Source organism: Pipistrellus kuhlii, unplaced genomic scaffold (genome assembly GCF_014108245.1).
Source record: "Pipistrellus kuhlii isolate mPipKuh1 unplaced genomic scaffold, mPipKuh1.p scaffold_m20_p_1, whole genome shotgun sequence".
In the NCBI taxonomy this organism is placed as follows: domain Eukaryota; kingdom Metazoa; phylum Chordata; class Mammalia; order Chiroptera; family Vespertilionidae; genus Pipistrellus; species Pipistrellus kuhlii.
The window spans coordinates 40,376,893-40,394,274 of record NW_023425404.1 but is presented as its reverse complement, the minus strand read 5'-3'; the positions used below and the strand labels follow the sequence as shown (position 1 = coordinate 40,394,274).

General features: G+C 35.2%; 1 protein-coding gene across 7 annotated transcripts in view; it reads left to right on the top strand.

Moving 5' to 3' along the window:
• Positions 1-17,382, top strand: part of TCF12 (transcription factor 12) — a 307,685-nt gene that overhangs the window by 177,588 nt on the left and 112,715 nt on the right. For all 7 annotated transcript variants that reach the window (XM_036440877.2, XM_045582229.1, XM_036440845.2 and 4 more), the window contains one exon: positions 15,493-15,557. In XM_036440877.2, the coding sequence (XP_036296770.1) occupies positions 15,493-15,557 (65 nt within the window). Of the gene's footprint in view, positions 1-15,492; positions 15,558-17,382 lie in introns of those variants that run through there.

Here is a 17,382-nt window from a genome sequence, read left to right as displayed (position 1 = left end):
TCTTTGTAATTCCACAATCTGTGCTTTTAACCAGTATATGTGACTTATGATTCCAAGTCCAATACTCTCCTTTTTACTGTTTTGCCTGCCTTTACATCTCCATGAAGGCATTGTCTTTCTAAATAATATAGTGTAACACTTTGGATATCTTCAATAATGTAGTACTTACTTTCCCCCAAGGCAGTTATTTAATCTTTGGGCATCTCTGTTAGAAAGTTGCTTTATAATATGCTTAAAAACAAAATCTGTCTCCCTAGAATTTTCCTATTTTGGCCCTAGCTATGCTCTGGGGAATCACACCAAACTATGGCATCTCCAGATATTTAAAGCAAGGCTATCACCTTTTCTTCTCCAGAAATATTTCTCCACTCAAAACCCATGATTTTAAATGTTTTTACTGTCTCAGTCATTTTCTATGAACAACTTTTAGATTGCTTTTAGCTTTCTTAAATGTGGGCCCAGAAGTTGTTGCATTACCTACTGATATAGGGAAAAGACAACCTCTCTTACTAATGTGGTAAAATCTTTGAACTTTTTCAAAATTAGAACAAAACAACAAAAAAAGATTAGATTGGACCTCAATGTGGAGACCTTGGAATGTCATAATTTAAAAAAAAAAATGGATTTTGTATGCCATGCATTGGGAAATTTTTATTAGTTTTGAACTTTGGAATGTAGTGGAGAAAGTGCTCTTGAATATAAGTTTATTATCAATGTACTATAGGCTTGATACATGGATCTATGCACCGATGGGGTCTCTCGTCCTGGTCTGTGGAGATCAGGCCAAAACCCACTCTCCAACATCCCCCCCAAGGGGTCCTGGATTGTGAAGGGGTACAGGCCAGGCTGAGGGACCCCACTGGTGCACAGTCAGGACTGGGAGGGGCTGTGGGAAGGCTCCAGGGCAAGTCCAGCCTGTCTGGCCCATTCCCGATTGGTCGGACCCCAGCAGCAAGCTAACCTACCATTCGGAGCATCTGTCCCTTGGTGGTCAGTGTGCATCATAGCGAACGGTCAAAGGATCATACACTTAGCATACTAACCTTTTATTATATAGGACTAGAGGCCCGATGCACGAAATTCGTGCAAGGGGCTTGGCACTCACAACCCCTGCTGGCCCTTGCAGCCCCAGCCAGCTCTTGCAGCCCCTCACAGCTTCGGCCAGCCCTCTCAACCTCGGCTGGCCCTTGCAGCCCTGGCTTTGTCCAGAGGTTGTCTGCATGGTCGTTCTGCTGTTTGGTCTAATTAGCATATTAGCTCTTTATTACATAGGATGATAGATGGGAACAAAGAGAAACAGAGGTGAGGATATCATTTGAGAGATAATTGCTTAGTTGTTCATCCATAGGAACCTGAACTGAGATGGTGGTGGTTGAGGGTAGAAAGAAAGTAATGGATGTGAGGCACATCCTAAACTTACCTTTTAGAATTTGTTTTCTCTAAAAATGGAAGTGACAGAAAGAGAAACAGATGATACTTAATACAAATAGGCTCAAATTCTGAGCCAGAATAAATTATATTCCTGAACTTATTTGAAAATACAGTTGTCACTTTGTATCCACAGGTTCCACATCTGCAGATTCAACCAACAAAATGAAAACATGCGGGGGTGTGTGTGTGTGTGTGTGTGTGTGTGTGAATGTTACGCATTGCTGACATGTACTATGTAGTAAGGCCTAGGATGGTTGCATTTGTATGAACATCTGCAGATTTTCTAAATAATATGATGTAATAACTAGATAACATTTACATTGTAGTAGGTGTTATAAGTAGATGATTTTAAAGTATAGAGGGAATGTGCACAAGTTATATGCAAATACTGTGCCATTTTAATAAGGGACTTGAGCATCCTCAGGTTTTGCTATCCACTGAGGGTAAGGGTGGAACCAGTCCCCGTTGGATACTAAGGATGATTATAATTTGATGAAACATGGTTCTTTAATATAAATCTGTAAGTAAGTAGGACTACTGCATAAATTACTGAGAGCTCTTGTGTTTTTATGCTTTGCTATTCTATTTGTGTTCATGGTGACTGTTTTGTAATGATGATTAAGTTAATACACGTTGTAATATTCATGTATTACATACATGAATTCTTTTAAAGATTGTAGTTTATTTATAAGAATTGTGTTATGTTACATATGACAATATCTTTTTCCTAGATCGAATATAATACACATTTATTGTAGAAAAAATTAAAATATAGAATGAGCTAAAAAAAAATATTATTTTTACCACTCTTAACTCCTTAGCATTTAAAAATATGGAAACTAAACATCAGAGATTAATTGAGTTGATCAAACATCCCACACTAAATGGTGAAGCAAGTATTGAAACCCAAATCTGTTTGGTTGTAAATCCACCACTTCTTCCATTTTGATCATCTGCTTCCTCAGTTGTGTAACTAGATACTTTCTTATTGGCTGGGAAGATAATTCTTTATTAACATACAAACATGTTGTGTTTTCTAAAAACTAATTTGGCCAAGACCGGTTTGGCTCAGTGGATAGAGGTCAGTTTGCGGACTGAAAGGTCCCAGGTTCGATTCTGGTCAAGGGCATGTTCCTTGGTTGCGGGCACATCCCCAGTAGGGGGTGTGCAAGAGGCAGCTGGTCGATGATTTTTTCTCATCAATGTTTCTAGCTCTCTGTCCCTCTCTCTTCCTCTCCGTAAAAAAATCAATAAAATATATTACATTCTGTGTGTGTGTGTGTGTGTGTGTGTGTAATATATATATATATATATATATATATATATATATATATATATTATAATTTGCCAGTCGCTTGGAACTTGTACATCTTTTCCCATAAATACAGTGTTAGAGGTAGTAGGAGTAGATATTCAAACTGGTCCACAAGAAAGTGACATGTCATGTAGCTGAACTTGCATCCAGAAAGAGGATAATTGTGATACAAAGACAAAGAGCTAAAGGAGTGCCTAGAGGAAGAGATCTTTAATGCCTTATAAGGTCAGGCATAAGTGTTTACCTGTTTTATCAGTATAGTTTATTTTTGGAATCTTCCCACCTTCATGCCTGCAAACCCCCCTCTCTCCTTCTAGAGTGCCTTACTCCAGGTTTCCATATGACCAGTGATATGCTACTTTAATCTTCAGATATACAGTTCTTCTTATATCAGTCCAGAGATATCTCAGTTTTCTTCAGTGTTTACCAGATGTCAGTATACTGACTCAGCTTCTCTTAAGAGATAAGCAGTCTAATTAGACTTCATTCACATTAAGGAGTAATGGTAGTGTGGTACAGTGTAAATAATCTAGAATTTGACATCAGACTAATATCTTAGGTCTACTCAACCTTCACTATGTGTGAGACTTTGGGTGATTTAGTTGATCTCAGTGAGTCTCAGTCACCTCATTTATAAAATGGGAAAAATAACACTTGCTTATCAGGGCAGGATGAGTATCAAATATTGGAGATAATGTATAGTAAATATGGATTGTGATGTGTACAGATATGTAGTAGGCATCATTGATAATGAGTGACACTTAAAATTTTTACATAATTGTTTGTATTTTGAAGGTTTCTTTTTTGATCACCCAAATTAAACTCTTAATTGGCAGAGTTTTCGTTGTTGCTTCGTTTTAAAATAGTGATTTTCAGAGATTAGAAAATAGTTGCAATTGCAGTAGGTAAGCAGGCTGACCTAGCTTGGGTTGTATACTCAAGTTTACCTTCCCAAAGCTGTTTCTGATTCTCTTACTTTATTTGAATCCACCTGGTGTCTAAATACCTATGTCCAAATAGTCAATCAGGTCCCCTCTCCTTCCCCACCTTCCTCACCTCTTGATAGGTGGAAATAGGAGAGCAAGGAGTGTCTCAAGTTTTAATGCCCATAAGAATCTTCACCAAAATGCAAGCACTAATCTCAGGTCCTACCGAAATCATTTTAGTAGGACCTGAGATTCAGCTTTTTTACAAACTTCATGCCTAGGCCTGTAGTTTTGAATATTACATTTTGATTGGGGTTAAAACATGGATATTTTCTTGTATATTTCAATTATAAAAGTATATGTAACTTAGAAAAGTGCTCATATTGTCACTTTTAAAATTTCACATTAATTGTCTCCATTTAGTGCAAACTGTGTTCCATCTGAGTAAAGCTTGGACCTCACTAGTTGTCACAGGTGGTAATGAAGGAAACCAGTATTAGTGTAAAGTGGTTTCAGAGGAGAGCTACTACCAGAGAAAATTAACTGATAGTGCCGAGTTTTTTCTTTTCCCTTTTAAAACTTTGACACCCTCTTTTACTAATGTAAATTAAATATGAAATTTAAAATAAAAAACAACTTCCGAATCTGTCCAAATTCATCACATTTTCCTCATATTGCAGATAATGCATGTAAAAATCATTGAAATTGGAATAGCCAGTATTTTTATATTTTGATACATTAAGAGTTGTCTTAGCAAAACTGCTAGCTACCTGTTTGCCTCTATGATATAAAAATTATTCAAATCTATATAATAAAATTCTAAGGAAATGAATATTGGATTTAGTCAAGGCAGAAATACCAAGACACAAGGGGGCACTGTCTTACCATTATCTGATTGAATTTAACAAGTTTTTGTTTACAGTGAATGTTGCTCCAAAATTTTATCTTCTCTGTGGTTATCATGAAGGCTTAAACACTTGATGTTCTTCCACGGCTGTTATGTAATACTTAAACCAACTAATCTTTCAGAGTTCATAGATCAAATGTTGCAAAATTCAGGGACTTTTCATTGTATTTGGCATGATGTGGGGAAGAGTAGATGATTTGAAGATTGTTTAATGCACTTAGTTGTTAGTGTTTAGGTCTGTGGAAGGGGGAGAATCACTGTAAAAACAATTCAGTTGCTTTGGGGAAATACAGTGCCTCTATTCTGCAGAAAAGAGTTGGGATAAAGATTGAACTGTTATAAACTGCAGCTGCATTTGCCATCAAATACCAAGTTGGTGCTGATGAATGTTTTGTTTTTATTGTCATGGAAACTTGGAGCCAGAGAATGGATATTCTATTCATCTGGGAAAATAGAGGTTCCTTGCATAAAACATAAGGGCCATCCAAAGTAGTTCCTAAAATAGATGTAGACTGAATATAATCCAAAAAAGTTGAGGAAGTAAGTGTGGAATAAATGCAATCATTTCTGGATCACTTCTGTCCTCAATACTAAGACTATATCTGTATATTCTGCTATAAAGCTTCTTATTATTGCTAGAAAGTTGAATTCCAATGAGCATGGTATTTGTTGAGCATCAACATGATAGTTATTTAACTCTTTAGGAAATATCTTTGCACTTCCTCCTTGATCTTAAAATATCTTTTGGGAACTCTATATCCTATTAAACAATTGCTTCTGATCCCTGAATAGTGGGTGTTTTTTGTTGTTGTTTTGTGTGTGTGTGTGTGTGTGTGTGTGTGTTTCCATATATGCTACTTTTCTGCTATAAACTTTCATTTAGAATATTTTAAAGCGTTTTATATTGGGGGAGAGCACTTTTCCCAAAATAAGAAATTCTTACTAAAACACAAAAGAAGATTTTTGTATGGTCTAAAGGAAAGAAAATATAAAATTTTAAAAACTGTAAACATGCAGATAAATCCTTATGTATATTTCATAAAGTTGTGAATGGAAACACATTACAAGGACAGAAAATGCAAAGGAATTTTGGTTTCAATTAGAGCAAACGTGGTATAGTAGGATAAAAATAATAGTAAAAAATGTAAATAAAGTAGCAATACAGATTAAAGCAGAGTTTCTATATATTACAAAAAGGGAAAAAAGTGAGTTATGATGGTTTTACCAAAGGTTATCAGCTAAACTATATCATGTCTGCAAAGGAGACAGGCAAATGTTTATGACTTCATAAAATATAATAGAGAAGGAATAGTCAGAGAAGGCTCTTCTGAGGACGTGACATTTGAGCAGAGACCTGCATGTTCTGGCAGAAGAACACTTCGTGCAGAGGCTAGCCTTCAGTGGGATTGAATTTAGAATGTTTAAGAAACAAAATACAATTTTATGAACAAGATTGAAAACAACAACAATGTTCAAATGGACATTAAAGCAATGTGATTACTGTATTTTTCGGACCATAAGACGCTCCGGACCATAAGACGCACCAGTTTTTAGAGAAGGGAAATGAAGAAAAAAAGATTCTGAAACAAATAGTGTCCTAAAATATTTTATGTGCATTAAAACCCAACATCACAGTCATAAACACATGTAATCAACCCTGTAAAGTAAACAGCAGCATTTAGAACCATTTTAGAGCCGGGCAAGCACACAGAGACCACACAGAGCCGGGCAAGTAAAAAAACTTTTTTTTAAAGTATATGTGTAGGCTATATTTGGACCATAAGACGCAGGGACCTTTTCCCCCCACTTCTGGGGGGGAAAAAGTGTGTCTTATGGTCCGAAAAATACGGTAAGTAGCATACCACCAGTTTTCTTACATGAGACACATACAGGATTAGAGTCCTGAATCTAAGTTTATATTGCCAGGATGTAGGAATCTCTCAGAGAAAGAATAATTATTTCAAAATTAAAATTTTAAGTGTGATTTTTATTGTTATTTAATATTTTTTCAAAATACTATAATGAAATCAGTGGTTTTTATTACTGAAATACAGTCTAAAGTAGACAAAAAGCAATAAAATAAATATAAATAGCTAACATAGTCAGAAACAGATATTCTTAGGAAGCAATAACCTCTGAGAGAAAGTAATAACAGCATTTTTTACAAATATTTTGATGCCATAGTATCTACAGCATATATCCGTGTGTGTGTGTGTGTGTGTGTGTGTGTGTGTGTGTGTGTGTGTTGTGGTGGTAGTAGTAGTAGTAGTAGTAGTAGTATCAAATCACATACAATAGGGCCAGGAATTAAAGACCTGCACACACAAAAATACTTAGTCAATATGCAAAAAAAAAAAAAAAAAATTAGAGGAGAATCTACAAACTGGACATTGTATTCCATAACAGAAATGATGAAAAGAACTAGAAAATTGCCAGCTTTTTAACCTTTTAAAAATATTGTGTGTAGTTAGTGCAGGAGATCATATTCTCAGAGCAGTTTGTTCTAGATTCAAATATGTCAGCAAACCTAGTGGAATTCAAAGTATTTTAGAAATAAAACATCTGAGGTTAGAAATAAGAGATGTTATAATGTCATAAAAACAAAAGTAATTTAGCAAAGTTTTTAAATTTTCTAATAGTTTATCAAACTCAATTTCTATTATTGTAAAGTCTACCTTGGATGTATTTAAGATACTCCAAAATGGCCTGGCCCGAGTGGTTTAGTTGGTCATGTCGTATATACTGTTTGATTTCTAGTCAGGGCACATACCTGGGTTTCTGTTCCCTATCCCTAACCCCTTCCCCCTCCCCCTCCTGCTCCCATGTGGACACAAGATGGCTAGCAGGGGAGGGCAGTTGGGAGACACCAGGCCTGCAAGGGAGGGCAGTAGAGAGGGACCAGGTCTACAAGGGAGGGCAGTTAGAGGTGATCAGCCCTGTAGGGGAGGGCAGTTAGGGATGGCCAGGCTGGCACAGGAGGGAAGTTGGAGGCTAACAGGCTGACAGGAGAGCAGTTAGACATCAGTCAGGCTGACATGGGAGTGGTTTGGGGGTGATCAGGCTGGCAGGCAGAAGCGGTTTAGGGGCCATTAGGAAGGCAGGCAGGTGAGCAGTTGGGAGCCAGCAGTCCTGGATTGTGAGAGGAATGTCCAATGCCCATTTAGACCCAAGATCGGGTCTAAACGGGCATTTTAACATCCCTTGAGGTGTCCCAGATTGGAGAGGGTGCATGCTGGGCTGAGGGACACCCCCCTGTCCCCCCCCTCACCCCCCCTCCCTGCACACACCCCGTGCACGAATTTTGTGCACTGGGCCTCTAGTAACTAATATAATTAGCCCTTATCTTGTGTTTTTCACTGTTCTAAGTACTTTATATGTCAATACATTTTACATGATGTAAAACCCAGTGAAATGAAACTGTTACCTAATGTAACAGTTGAGGCAACTATTAAGGGACAGAGAAGATAGGTAATGTTAGTTAAAGCAGGGTGGGGATTTAAACCTATTCAGTCTACATCCAGGACCTCTGATCAAACTACTACCCTATGCTTCCTCTCTGATTTTGTTGCTATATGTATTTTCCTTCTTTAATTTTTTCCTTTGCTTTTTCCTTAAGCAGATATTTTAAACAGACATACTGTGACTTAAATTGACTTACGTAGTTTTATATAATGAATTGGTATTTTAAAAAGTCATTTTGAGTTATGCTTGACTCACAAATTAACTTTGGATTATAACCCAGGGAAAACTTGAGGCAAGCCTTTACCTGTTTTCAAACTGCAAAGGTAGACAAGATGGCAGTAAATTCCAATACTGGAAGCCACGCAATGAAGACTAAATGTCTTGTATTTTACCCTCAGAGTACCTATTATGTAGCAAGAATTTTTTTTCTTTTTTAAAAAATTTCTTTATTAATGTATTACATATCTGTCCTTATTCCTCCATTACTCTACAACCCCCCCCCCCCTTCATGCCCTCACCCCTCTGTTGTCTGTGTCCATTGGTTAGGCTTATATGCATGCATACAAGTCCTTTGGTTGAGCTCTTTCCTCTTACCCTCACCCTCCCCTACCTTCCCTGAGATTTGACGTTCTGATCGATGTTTCTCTGTCTCTAAATCTGTTTTTGTTCAGAATCTTATTTAAATCTTAATAGACCACAAAGGGGATTTAAGACACTCTTTTGGTCTTTCTTCATCTTTTCAATAAAATAGAGTAGTTTCTTTTCAATTGCTCTTCATTTTATATTTTCTATGGTATACAAAGAGCCCTATCTTTCTACATTATATAGGTGGAGGGTGTTGCATTCCAGTAAGAAATTTTATTAACATTTAATGTGGGTAGAACGAAGTCCTGGTAATTCTGTGTCCATTAACTTCAATTTGTTGTATTCACCATTCCATATTCATAGTTAAATATTTCATAGTGTAGTAGAGAAATGTATGATGAGCTGCTTATATACTTCATTTTTTTTTAAGGGCACATTGTCATTCCAAAAGTCCCTACATTTTTAGTAGCTGTCTTTTTCTTTTACTACTGGCAGTGCCCAAATTTGCATTCTGTTAGGAGGGGATGCTTGATGAATAGCAAAATAAATGAGGTATCAATTTCATGGGATATTAAAACAGATATCATCTAATTCAATCTTGTCCCACCATAACCCATTCTCCAAGTAAGAAACTGAGGCCTGGGGAAGTTGAGTGATTTGTTTATGTCACACAGCTAGTTCACACAGACAGGAGTAGGTCCTCCCGACTCTCCCTGCTTGTTTGATTCCAATCACTGTTTCTGACCAGATAGTCGGTGAATGGTAGCAGTTCCATTGACTAGTTCCTTTCTTTCTGTTCCAGTTCTTATTGTCAAGGGAAACTAGCTAATTAACAATCATTTATTATCCTCTATTTTAGAGAACAGTTCTGTTAAACTGTCTCTCTGCTTCCACATGGCTGTGTGCCATAGATAGAGCGTTGGAGTAGAATCTGTTCCTGGCACACAAACAAAACAAGTCTAGAATTCCAGATCAGTGTTCTCTGAACAAGTGGCATCTGCCTTCTGGGCCCCGGGTGCCATATAAAAAACAGACTCAGATACTGACCTTGCCTGGTAAGGTTGTGGTTTAAATTAAACAGCCAAACTATAGAAAGATGTGGGAAAATGATGGGAATTAATAAAAATAAATTTTATGTTCTATTTATTATTTTATAAAGCAAGAAATTTTTCAGAGAAGCAGTCATACAAGAATTTGGTTGAAACAATACATCAGAAGGAATAGATTATTTAAGTGTGTGATTACAAAGATAATTTGGTAATATGTTTTCCTGTCTTCTCCCAGCCAAATTATTTGATGATCTGATTTTTATCTGATTTTGCAGGGGATAAGTAAGGGAGTAGTCAAGATTAAAGTATTGACGAATTGGCTCAATTTATTTAATCCCTAGAAAGTTGTAAAGCATCAGTTGAATTATTTCAAATTGTTTTTATTTAAGAATGGAATAAAAAACATTGTGATATAAAGGTTACTTTATTATTTTTAGAGAATATGCATTTAGCATGTTCTCCTGAAATACAGCCAAGATGAGGAGATGATTCCTAGTTCTATAATCTGTTGGATTGCTATAAAAAATGACATGTCTTTGTTTCTGAGTTCTAAACAATTTGGTTGGAGAAATATAGAGACATTAAGTGAGAAAACATACTTAAATTCTGAACCTAAGGAAAAGCAACAATGCAATATAGATGTATGTGTGATTTCAGGGACAGTTTAGAAAATGCAGTTATAAAATAAACTGTCTCAGAGAAGTAGAGTTTAGATTTTGAGCTACCTATAATGAAGACCTTGTTATATATTCTATATGTGGCACAATTGGACCATAAAGTGGTCCAGAAAGTTTTGATAAATGACTAAATTTGATAAAAATGTATCTTACTCTGTTCATTAATTTCTAACATCCCACCCACCTCAATTTGTCATACTGAAATTTGCATTTTAATTGTTCTCTCTGGCCATTCGGATGGCTGAAAGGCAAACTGTTTTGTATAATATAAACCTTCTCATCTTCCTCTGTTTATATTTAATGTGAGTCTGATTTTACGAGGAAGGGTGGAGAGCATGGTGAAAAGTAACTGGATAGGTTCATGTTTGCTTCCTGGACTACTTTGTCTTAGGTTTTAGTCTCAAGAAGTCATTTCTAAAGTCTGTTCAGATTGCCCAGGTCTGACTCTGTGCTCTTGTCAAGGATAATAACATATTTTATTGGTGCTTAAGCAACTTTGCAGAAATTATTGGAAATTACATAGCTGCTTACAGTTTTGATACCTGTAGGTCACAGGAAGTTTGTGAGAGTTAAGATGGAATAAGTGATGAGATAAAGGCTGGGTTAGAAAAGTGATTACAACTGGGAACTTGCTAATCACTGACCTCTATAGTGATCCTCTGGTTTATTACTAATCTCACTCACACTTGGCATTTTCCTATGCTTCAGCCTCATCTTTCATAGCTGTGTGAGTAATTTGGCATGGAGTGAACAAGAGAAAGGCATAGAGAGTCCAGCAGCTGTGCTTGTTGGCACTAGATATTTAAATATCTTCAATGTAGCCAGCAGTGTGCTTGGCACAAGTGTTAGCCAATAATACTTAAACAAATTGTTGCAAAGAAAATAGGCAGGCATTTATGTTAAAAAAAAAAACACAACAAAACAAAACAAAAAAAAACCTTTCTCTCTTCTTTCCTTTAAAAAATAGTCTGTTGTATTGAAATCCTTTTAGAGGTTTTTGTTGTTGTTGTTTTTTTTCCTGTAAATTTGAGCAGATTGTTACCAAAATGTAGTCTGTAATTCTAAAGGTTAGTATTGGCCTAGGTTCTTTCTTACAAGAATTTCCAAGTACATTATAAGCTTTAATTAAACTGCAGGCGTGTGTGGGGTGCATGTTACTGAGTTGATTTTTCTAAGAGTGAGTGAGACCACTAATGCTAAGGGACTTTTAACTGCCCAGTTCACTCAGTGAGAGAGAGTCAAGAGCCAAGAGATGAATCCAGTAATCAGAATTACTAAGTCTCCGCTCTGATATACCCAATGGCATTACAGATTTGCCCACTTTGTAGGATGGTATTTTATGTTTCTCCAAGTGGTTAGTATGATTCAAATTGTAGTAAACCTTTCACACACACACACCACACACACACACACACACACACACACAGAGAAAGAGAGAGAGAGAAAGAGAGAGAGAGAGAGAGAGAGAGAGAGAGAGGAAAAGCTTCTCTGAACTTAGGATAAAAAATGAGTTTCAAAGATACCCACGGCAAAGGAGGCTAAAGACTGTTCATAGAACTGTGATGAAATTTAGATTTGTATACAAATATTTAGATTTGCCTGTATAAGGATTTCATATTGTTTCTCTGAGAACTAAATATGGTAAAGCTTTCATGATTTGTTTATTGAAATATATCATTTTGAAATATAGTAAAGTTGACCTAGATAACTTTTTTGAAACACCCAGGAATTCTTTTTTTAGGTTAAGCCTTTATTGTATTAAAACAAACAAACAAACAAACAGTCTAATGCTATCCACTTAAAATGTAGCACATGGATTTTTTTATATAATAGATTGTGAATTTCAGTTAATGAATGCAAATCAATATGCCTTACAAAGATGAACATTGAAGTAATATTAGCTATCAGATAAATAGGGAAACTGGTCTAATTGTGCTGTTACTCATGAAGTCAATAATACTTTCTTAAATAGTATATAATTCATTGAAAGTAATATATTTTAGTTTGCAGGAAATTTTCAGGTAGTCACTGTACTGCTGCAGAAATAAATACTGAGCCAGCTATATCTTCCAGAATACATCTGTCTGGCCATTTTTAAAAAAATATATTTTATTGATTTTGTACAGAGAGGAAGAGAGAGAGAGAGTTAGAAACATCGATGAGAGAGAGTCACTGATCAGCTGCCTCTTGCACACCCCCTACCGGGGATATGCCCGCAACCAAGGTACATGCCCTTGACCGGAATCGAACCCGGGACCCTTCAGTTCCCAAGCCGACGCTCTTTTCATTGAGCCAAACAGGTTTTGGCTATCTGGCCATTTTTTCATAAAAACATTATTTTGAATCAGTAGCAAAAGAACACTTACTATCACGAGAGTATTATAGGGTAGGTTTTTCCAGCCAATAGATTGAGGTCTATAGAAAATACTGTTTTACTAGTATATGTGAGTGAAAATATAACAGTCCTTAAGTTGTTACTTAACTTTAAGTCTTTAGTAGTTGTTTGAATAATGTTTCAGGAAAAGGAATTTGCCAAGTAGAAAGGGCTTAGTGTGTTTTTCAACCAAAAATTAGTTGTTAGTACATTGTGGTGACTGACAAACCATTGATAGAGCCATTTTTTGTTGTTGTTTTTCTTTATAGTACTGTGTTTGTTTAAATGTTAATGTAGTCTTCCAATTCTTTCTGCCAAAGATATGAGACATGATTATTTTTAACTGAAGGGAAGAAACTGTTAATGATGGCTGCCAAATTTGTATGGAGATAATCTTATAAAGTGAACCTTATTTTCTCAAAGAAACAATAAAAATAGTTGGGGGATAATATTTCTGATCAGGATTTGGCATCAACTCAGTTCTTCTCATAGTAGGTCATAAAAGCAAAGAGGCAAAAATTATAAAACTTTCTAGTCATTTAAAATCTTAAATTATGACCTAGGTACTGTACAATTGGTTTTTATGAGGTATCCCAAGGCAGCATTTTCTTAATGATTTGCTTATTTTTAATACCTCATAAACTTACTTAATTTATTTAATTGATAAGGTAATACCTCCAAACCATAAGTATAGTTTTTCTTTATTTTTTCCCAGTAGTCTGTCAGTCTTTCTGAGTTGGCATTTTCCCTTCAGTTTCTGCCATCTTCTTGGTCCAGCAGGGTTCCTGATCCATTTTGATAAGACATGGGGAGGAAAATGTGTCAAAATTGCAAACAATCTTTTTAATAATTTTGTGAGGTCAGATTCCTAGAGTAAAAGAGTAGTGTCCAAAATCCCAAGATATCACATTGACTCTTAAAAGAATTCTTAGATATAAAGGATATATCCTTAAACAGTTATCATATTTTTTTATTTCATATGTATATTTTTCAAAGTAAAATTCTTTATGTAGAACTTATTTATGGTGAGAATGTGAGGCCAATAGATCACATTAATTAACCTGTTGTCATAAATCTGCATTTTTGTATTATCATTACCTGAACATGTGCTTCATCTGTAATAGTGCTTCTTAAGATGTATGCTGTAATAATCCCAATGGGCTCAGAATTGTACATTTAATTATTAATGTATTTTCTAATAATTACCTTGTTGATACAATAATTGTTTGTTATACCTAAAGTGCAGTAGGTGTCAAATTTAGGGTTGTAAGCTTTCTACATGAATTGGCCACTGTGGCATGTCTTACATTTGTATTTTATGACAGTCCATATGTCTCCAAGTCTTTTTTTTATTATTATTATGTACTATATTAGTAGACAATTTTGACAATCCATGTATGTGTGGAATTTTTTAAATAAACTGCATTTTTGTACAATCATAGGCTAATAACTAATACAGTATACAATTATGGTAAAGTTCATGTAACCTCAATATTTTGGGTAACTTGTCAGATTTAATTATGTTGTTACTTTTACCTTGGGATGGAGAACAAGAATTAGTCTGCCATGTCATTGTTTGTGTCTTCTTTGATATTAACGCTAAACTGTGATCCCTGCAGAAATCTTATTAAGCAACATGTCTGTTTGTCAAGGACTGTTTAGTTAATTATATTGTATAAAATTCTACATATGACTCACTTTCCTGAACATACTTAAATTCCATTGTTTTAAAAAGCAAATGAGTCAGAACACTGCTGTTAATCATCAGTATTGTGAGACATCTGATCTCCCTCTAGAGCTGGCCCATACCGTTCCTGACACTTGGCCATTTGACTTTTGAAAGACAGATATAGTCCTAACAGGAATTCTTAACATTTCTGGGGAGAATATAAAGTGGCATGATTACTTCAGAGAATAGTAAGGGAAAGTTGAAAGTGTACATCTTTTAACCCAGCAGTTCCATTTCTTTGTGTCTATTCTGGAGAAACTCTTATGTGTATGTATGACACTTGTGCAAGGATATTTATTTCAGCACTCTTCATGGTAACAAAGAGGTAAAAATAATCTATTTTTCAGTAGAAGAATAGACCAACTCTGACTTTATTGTATAGTGTGACATTTTATAACTGTAAAAATGAACGAACTAGGTGTCTGCTAACATATATCTCAAAAATATAATATTGCACAAAAATGCAAATTTCAAAACTAGATACCGTGTAATCTCATCTGTTTAAATGTATTAAACACAAACAGTAATGTATATTGCTTGAGTGAATATATATATATTTAAAAGTTTAAAATATTCATGGGAATCATGTACACCAACTTTATGATAATGGTTACCTTGGGGCCTGGGTGAGATTTGAGCTGTCTTATACTGTTTTAATTTCTGAAAGACAGAAGGAGAGAGGGAGAAATGTTCAATCTGAAGCAAATAAGGGAAAAAATAATTCTCACTAGTGGGTACATGTATAATACTGTTGACTACATTGACTATATAGATGTCCATTCTTTTGAATATTTTTTAATGTTTTACAATGAAAGAAAGCATTTAATAAAATACATACTATTACATGTAGAAAGTCAGGATTTGACTGTTAAGCTTACTAGAATGATAATAAGTGCTTAAAATTTTACTTACTGGATTTTATCTTCTTGTTTCTAATTTTCTGTACTTCCAGATCACATTATTATCATGAATGGTCTAGAAGTTGAATCCTGTCAACAAATGAGGGTTTTATATAAGTTATTGTCTTTGTTTTACAGGAAAAACATCAGAGAGAGGCTCATTTTCCCTGTACAGCAGAGACACTGGATTACCAGGCTGTCAAGTAAGTTTAATAATTACAAAGGCTGTGAGATCATTTTTAATACATAAATAAATGCTCTAATGGAAGGTGTAAAAATGTATTCAATTTATTTTACCATTATTTGTGTTTTTAATTTGTGACTGTTTTGTGTTTTTGGCAAATGAACATATTTTTTTGTGCTCCCCCTGCTTAAATGGTTTCCCTTCCCCAATTCATCAAACAGCCTTTCTCTAGCATCACAGATTTTTAAAACTAATATTCATTTTAATTGGAAGCAGCAGAGCCATTATCTTCCTTCCTCTTTCCAAAATGCTTATAGTTTCTGAAAATGATTTTTGCATATTTCCTCATAAAAAGAAAGCTACTAATGCATTACATGAAGAGCATATAGTTGCTCTGTGTAGCTTGAAAACCCAGTGTTAACTTTATTAACATTGGAAATATTTTCATTTCAGTCCTACATCTAATAAAATTTTACTCTTTCTAGAGTCTCTTTAGATGAAAATTTTTTTTCAGTTCTTGCACATTCCCTAGCATGTTTTGTATCAAATAATGGTCATCTTCTCAGCTCTCCCCCCATGTCTTTAGTCTGAGAATCCTGAACTCAGTTCACTACAGATTCCCATCAGAATCAAGCCAAAAGGTTTAGAAAGGAAAGGCAGGATATGTTCAATTTGTTTTCTGCTGTCTGCATGCAGATCCACCCTAAGTTCAGACATGGGCATGTGAGCCAATTTTAAGTCATACTAACAATATTACTCTATTTCATACACATCCCATAATTGTGCCATTCAGAGTCAGAAGACTTAAGTTCAATTCCAATCTCTACAAGTTAGAGCCTATGGTTATAAGAAATATCATTTAATCTTAAATCCTATTTCTGCATTGATCTCCTCATTTGAAAAATAGAATTAGCATTTTTGCTTCCATGTACATTTTACAAAGTAAATGAATATTTTTCAGAGTTTTCAGCTCATATAACCCACAAACAAAAGCTATTTGAGCCCTTAATATTATTTTTAATGGACCAAAAACTTTGATAGCCACTTGTGTAATGTTCACATTACTGCTAAACTTAACAAAAAAGCTATTGCAAGCTTTTAAAAACTACAGCTGCATCAATAAATCGTAGTTAATGCCTGTATTAACAAGTTTGAATACTCTCTTGGCAAAGGTATTGCTGTTTAGTTAAAAACAGTGGTAATCTCTATTTATATAATTCACCAATTTCACCAAGGTGAATCTTAACAGTTTCTGCCAAGGATTAATGTGTGTTTATACCAGATTTAATTCTCATATACAAAACAAACAAACATTTATTTTAGCCTTGGCCAGGTGGCTCAGTTGGTGGTAGTATCGGCCTATACACCTAGGTTTCTGGTTTGATCCCCTGTCAGGGCACTTACAGAGGCAACCAACTGATGCTCCCTCCCTCCCCCCGCCTAATATATCCTTAGGTGAGGATTTAAAAAACAACAAAACACATTTATTTTAAATATATGTGCATAGAACTGTAATAACAATTGCTACCACTTACTATTGAGCACTAACCCCACAACATGAACAGATTTAATATTTTAACAATACCCATTTGCAGATAAGTAAATGGGGTTAGGTAATTTGCTTAAGGCCATACATTTATCAAGTGGTAAACATAAACTCATGCTTGATGTTTTTAACTATGATGTAGCTATACTTTATCATAAGAATCCCTTAGATTCCTAGTCTGTCCCCATACCATCCTTCCATTTTAACTTGTTTGATCCAGGCGGGGCCTGGGAATTTGTATTTTTTAACAAGTGTCCCAAGTGATCTAATGGATATGGGTGGGGGTTATGCTTTGAGA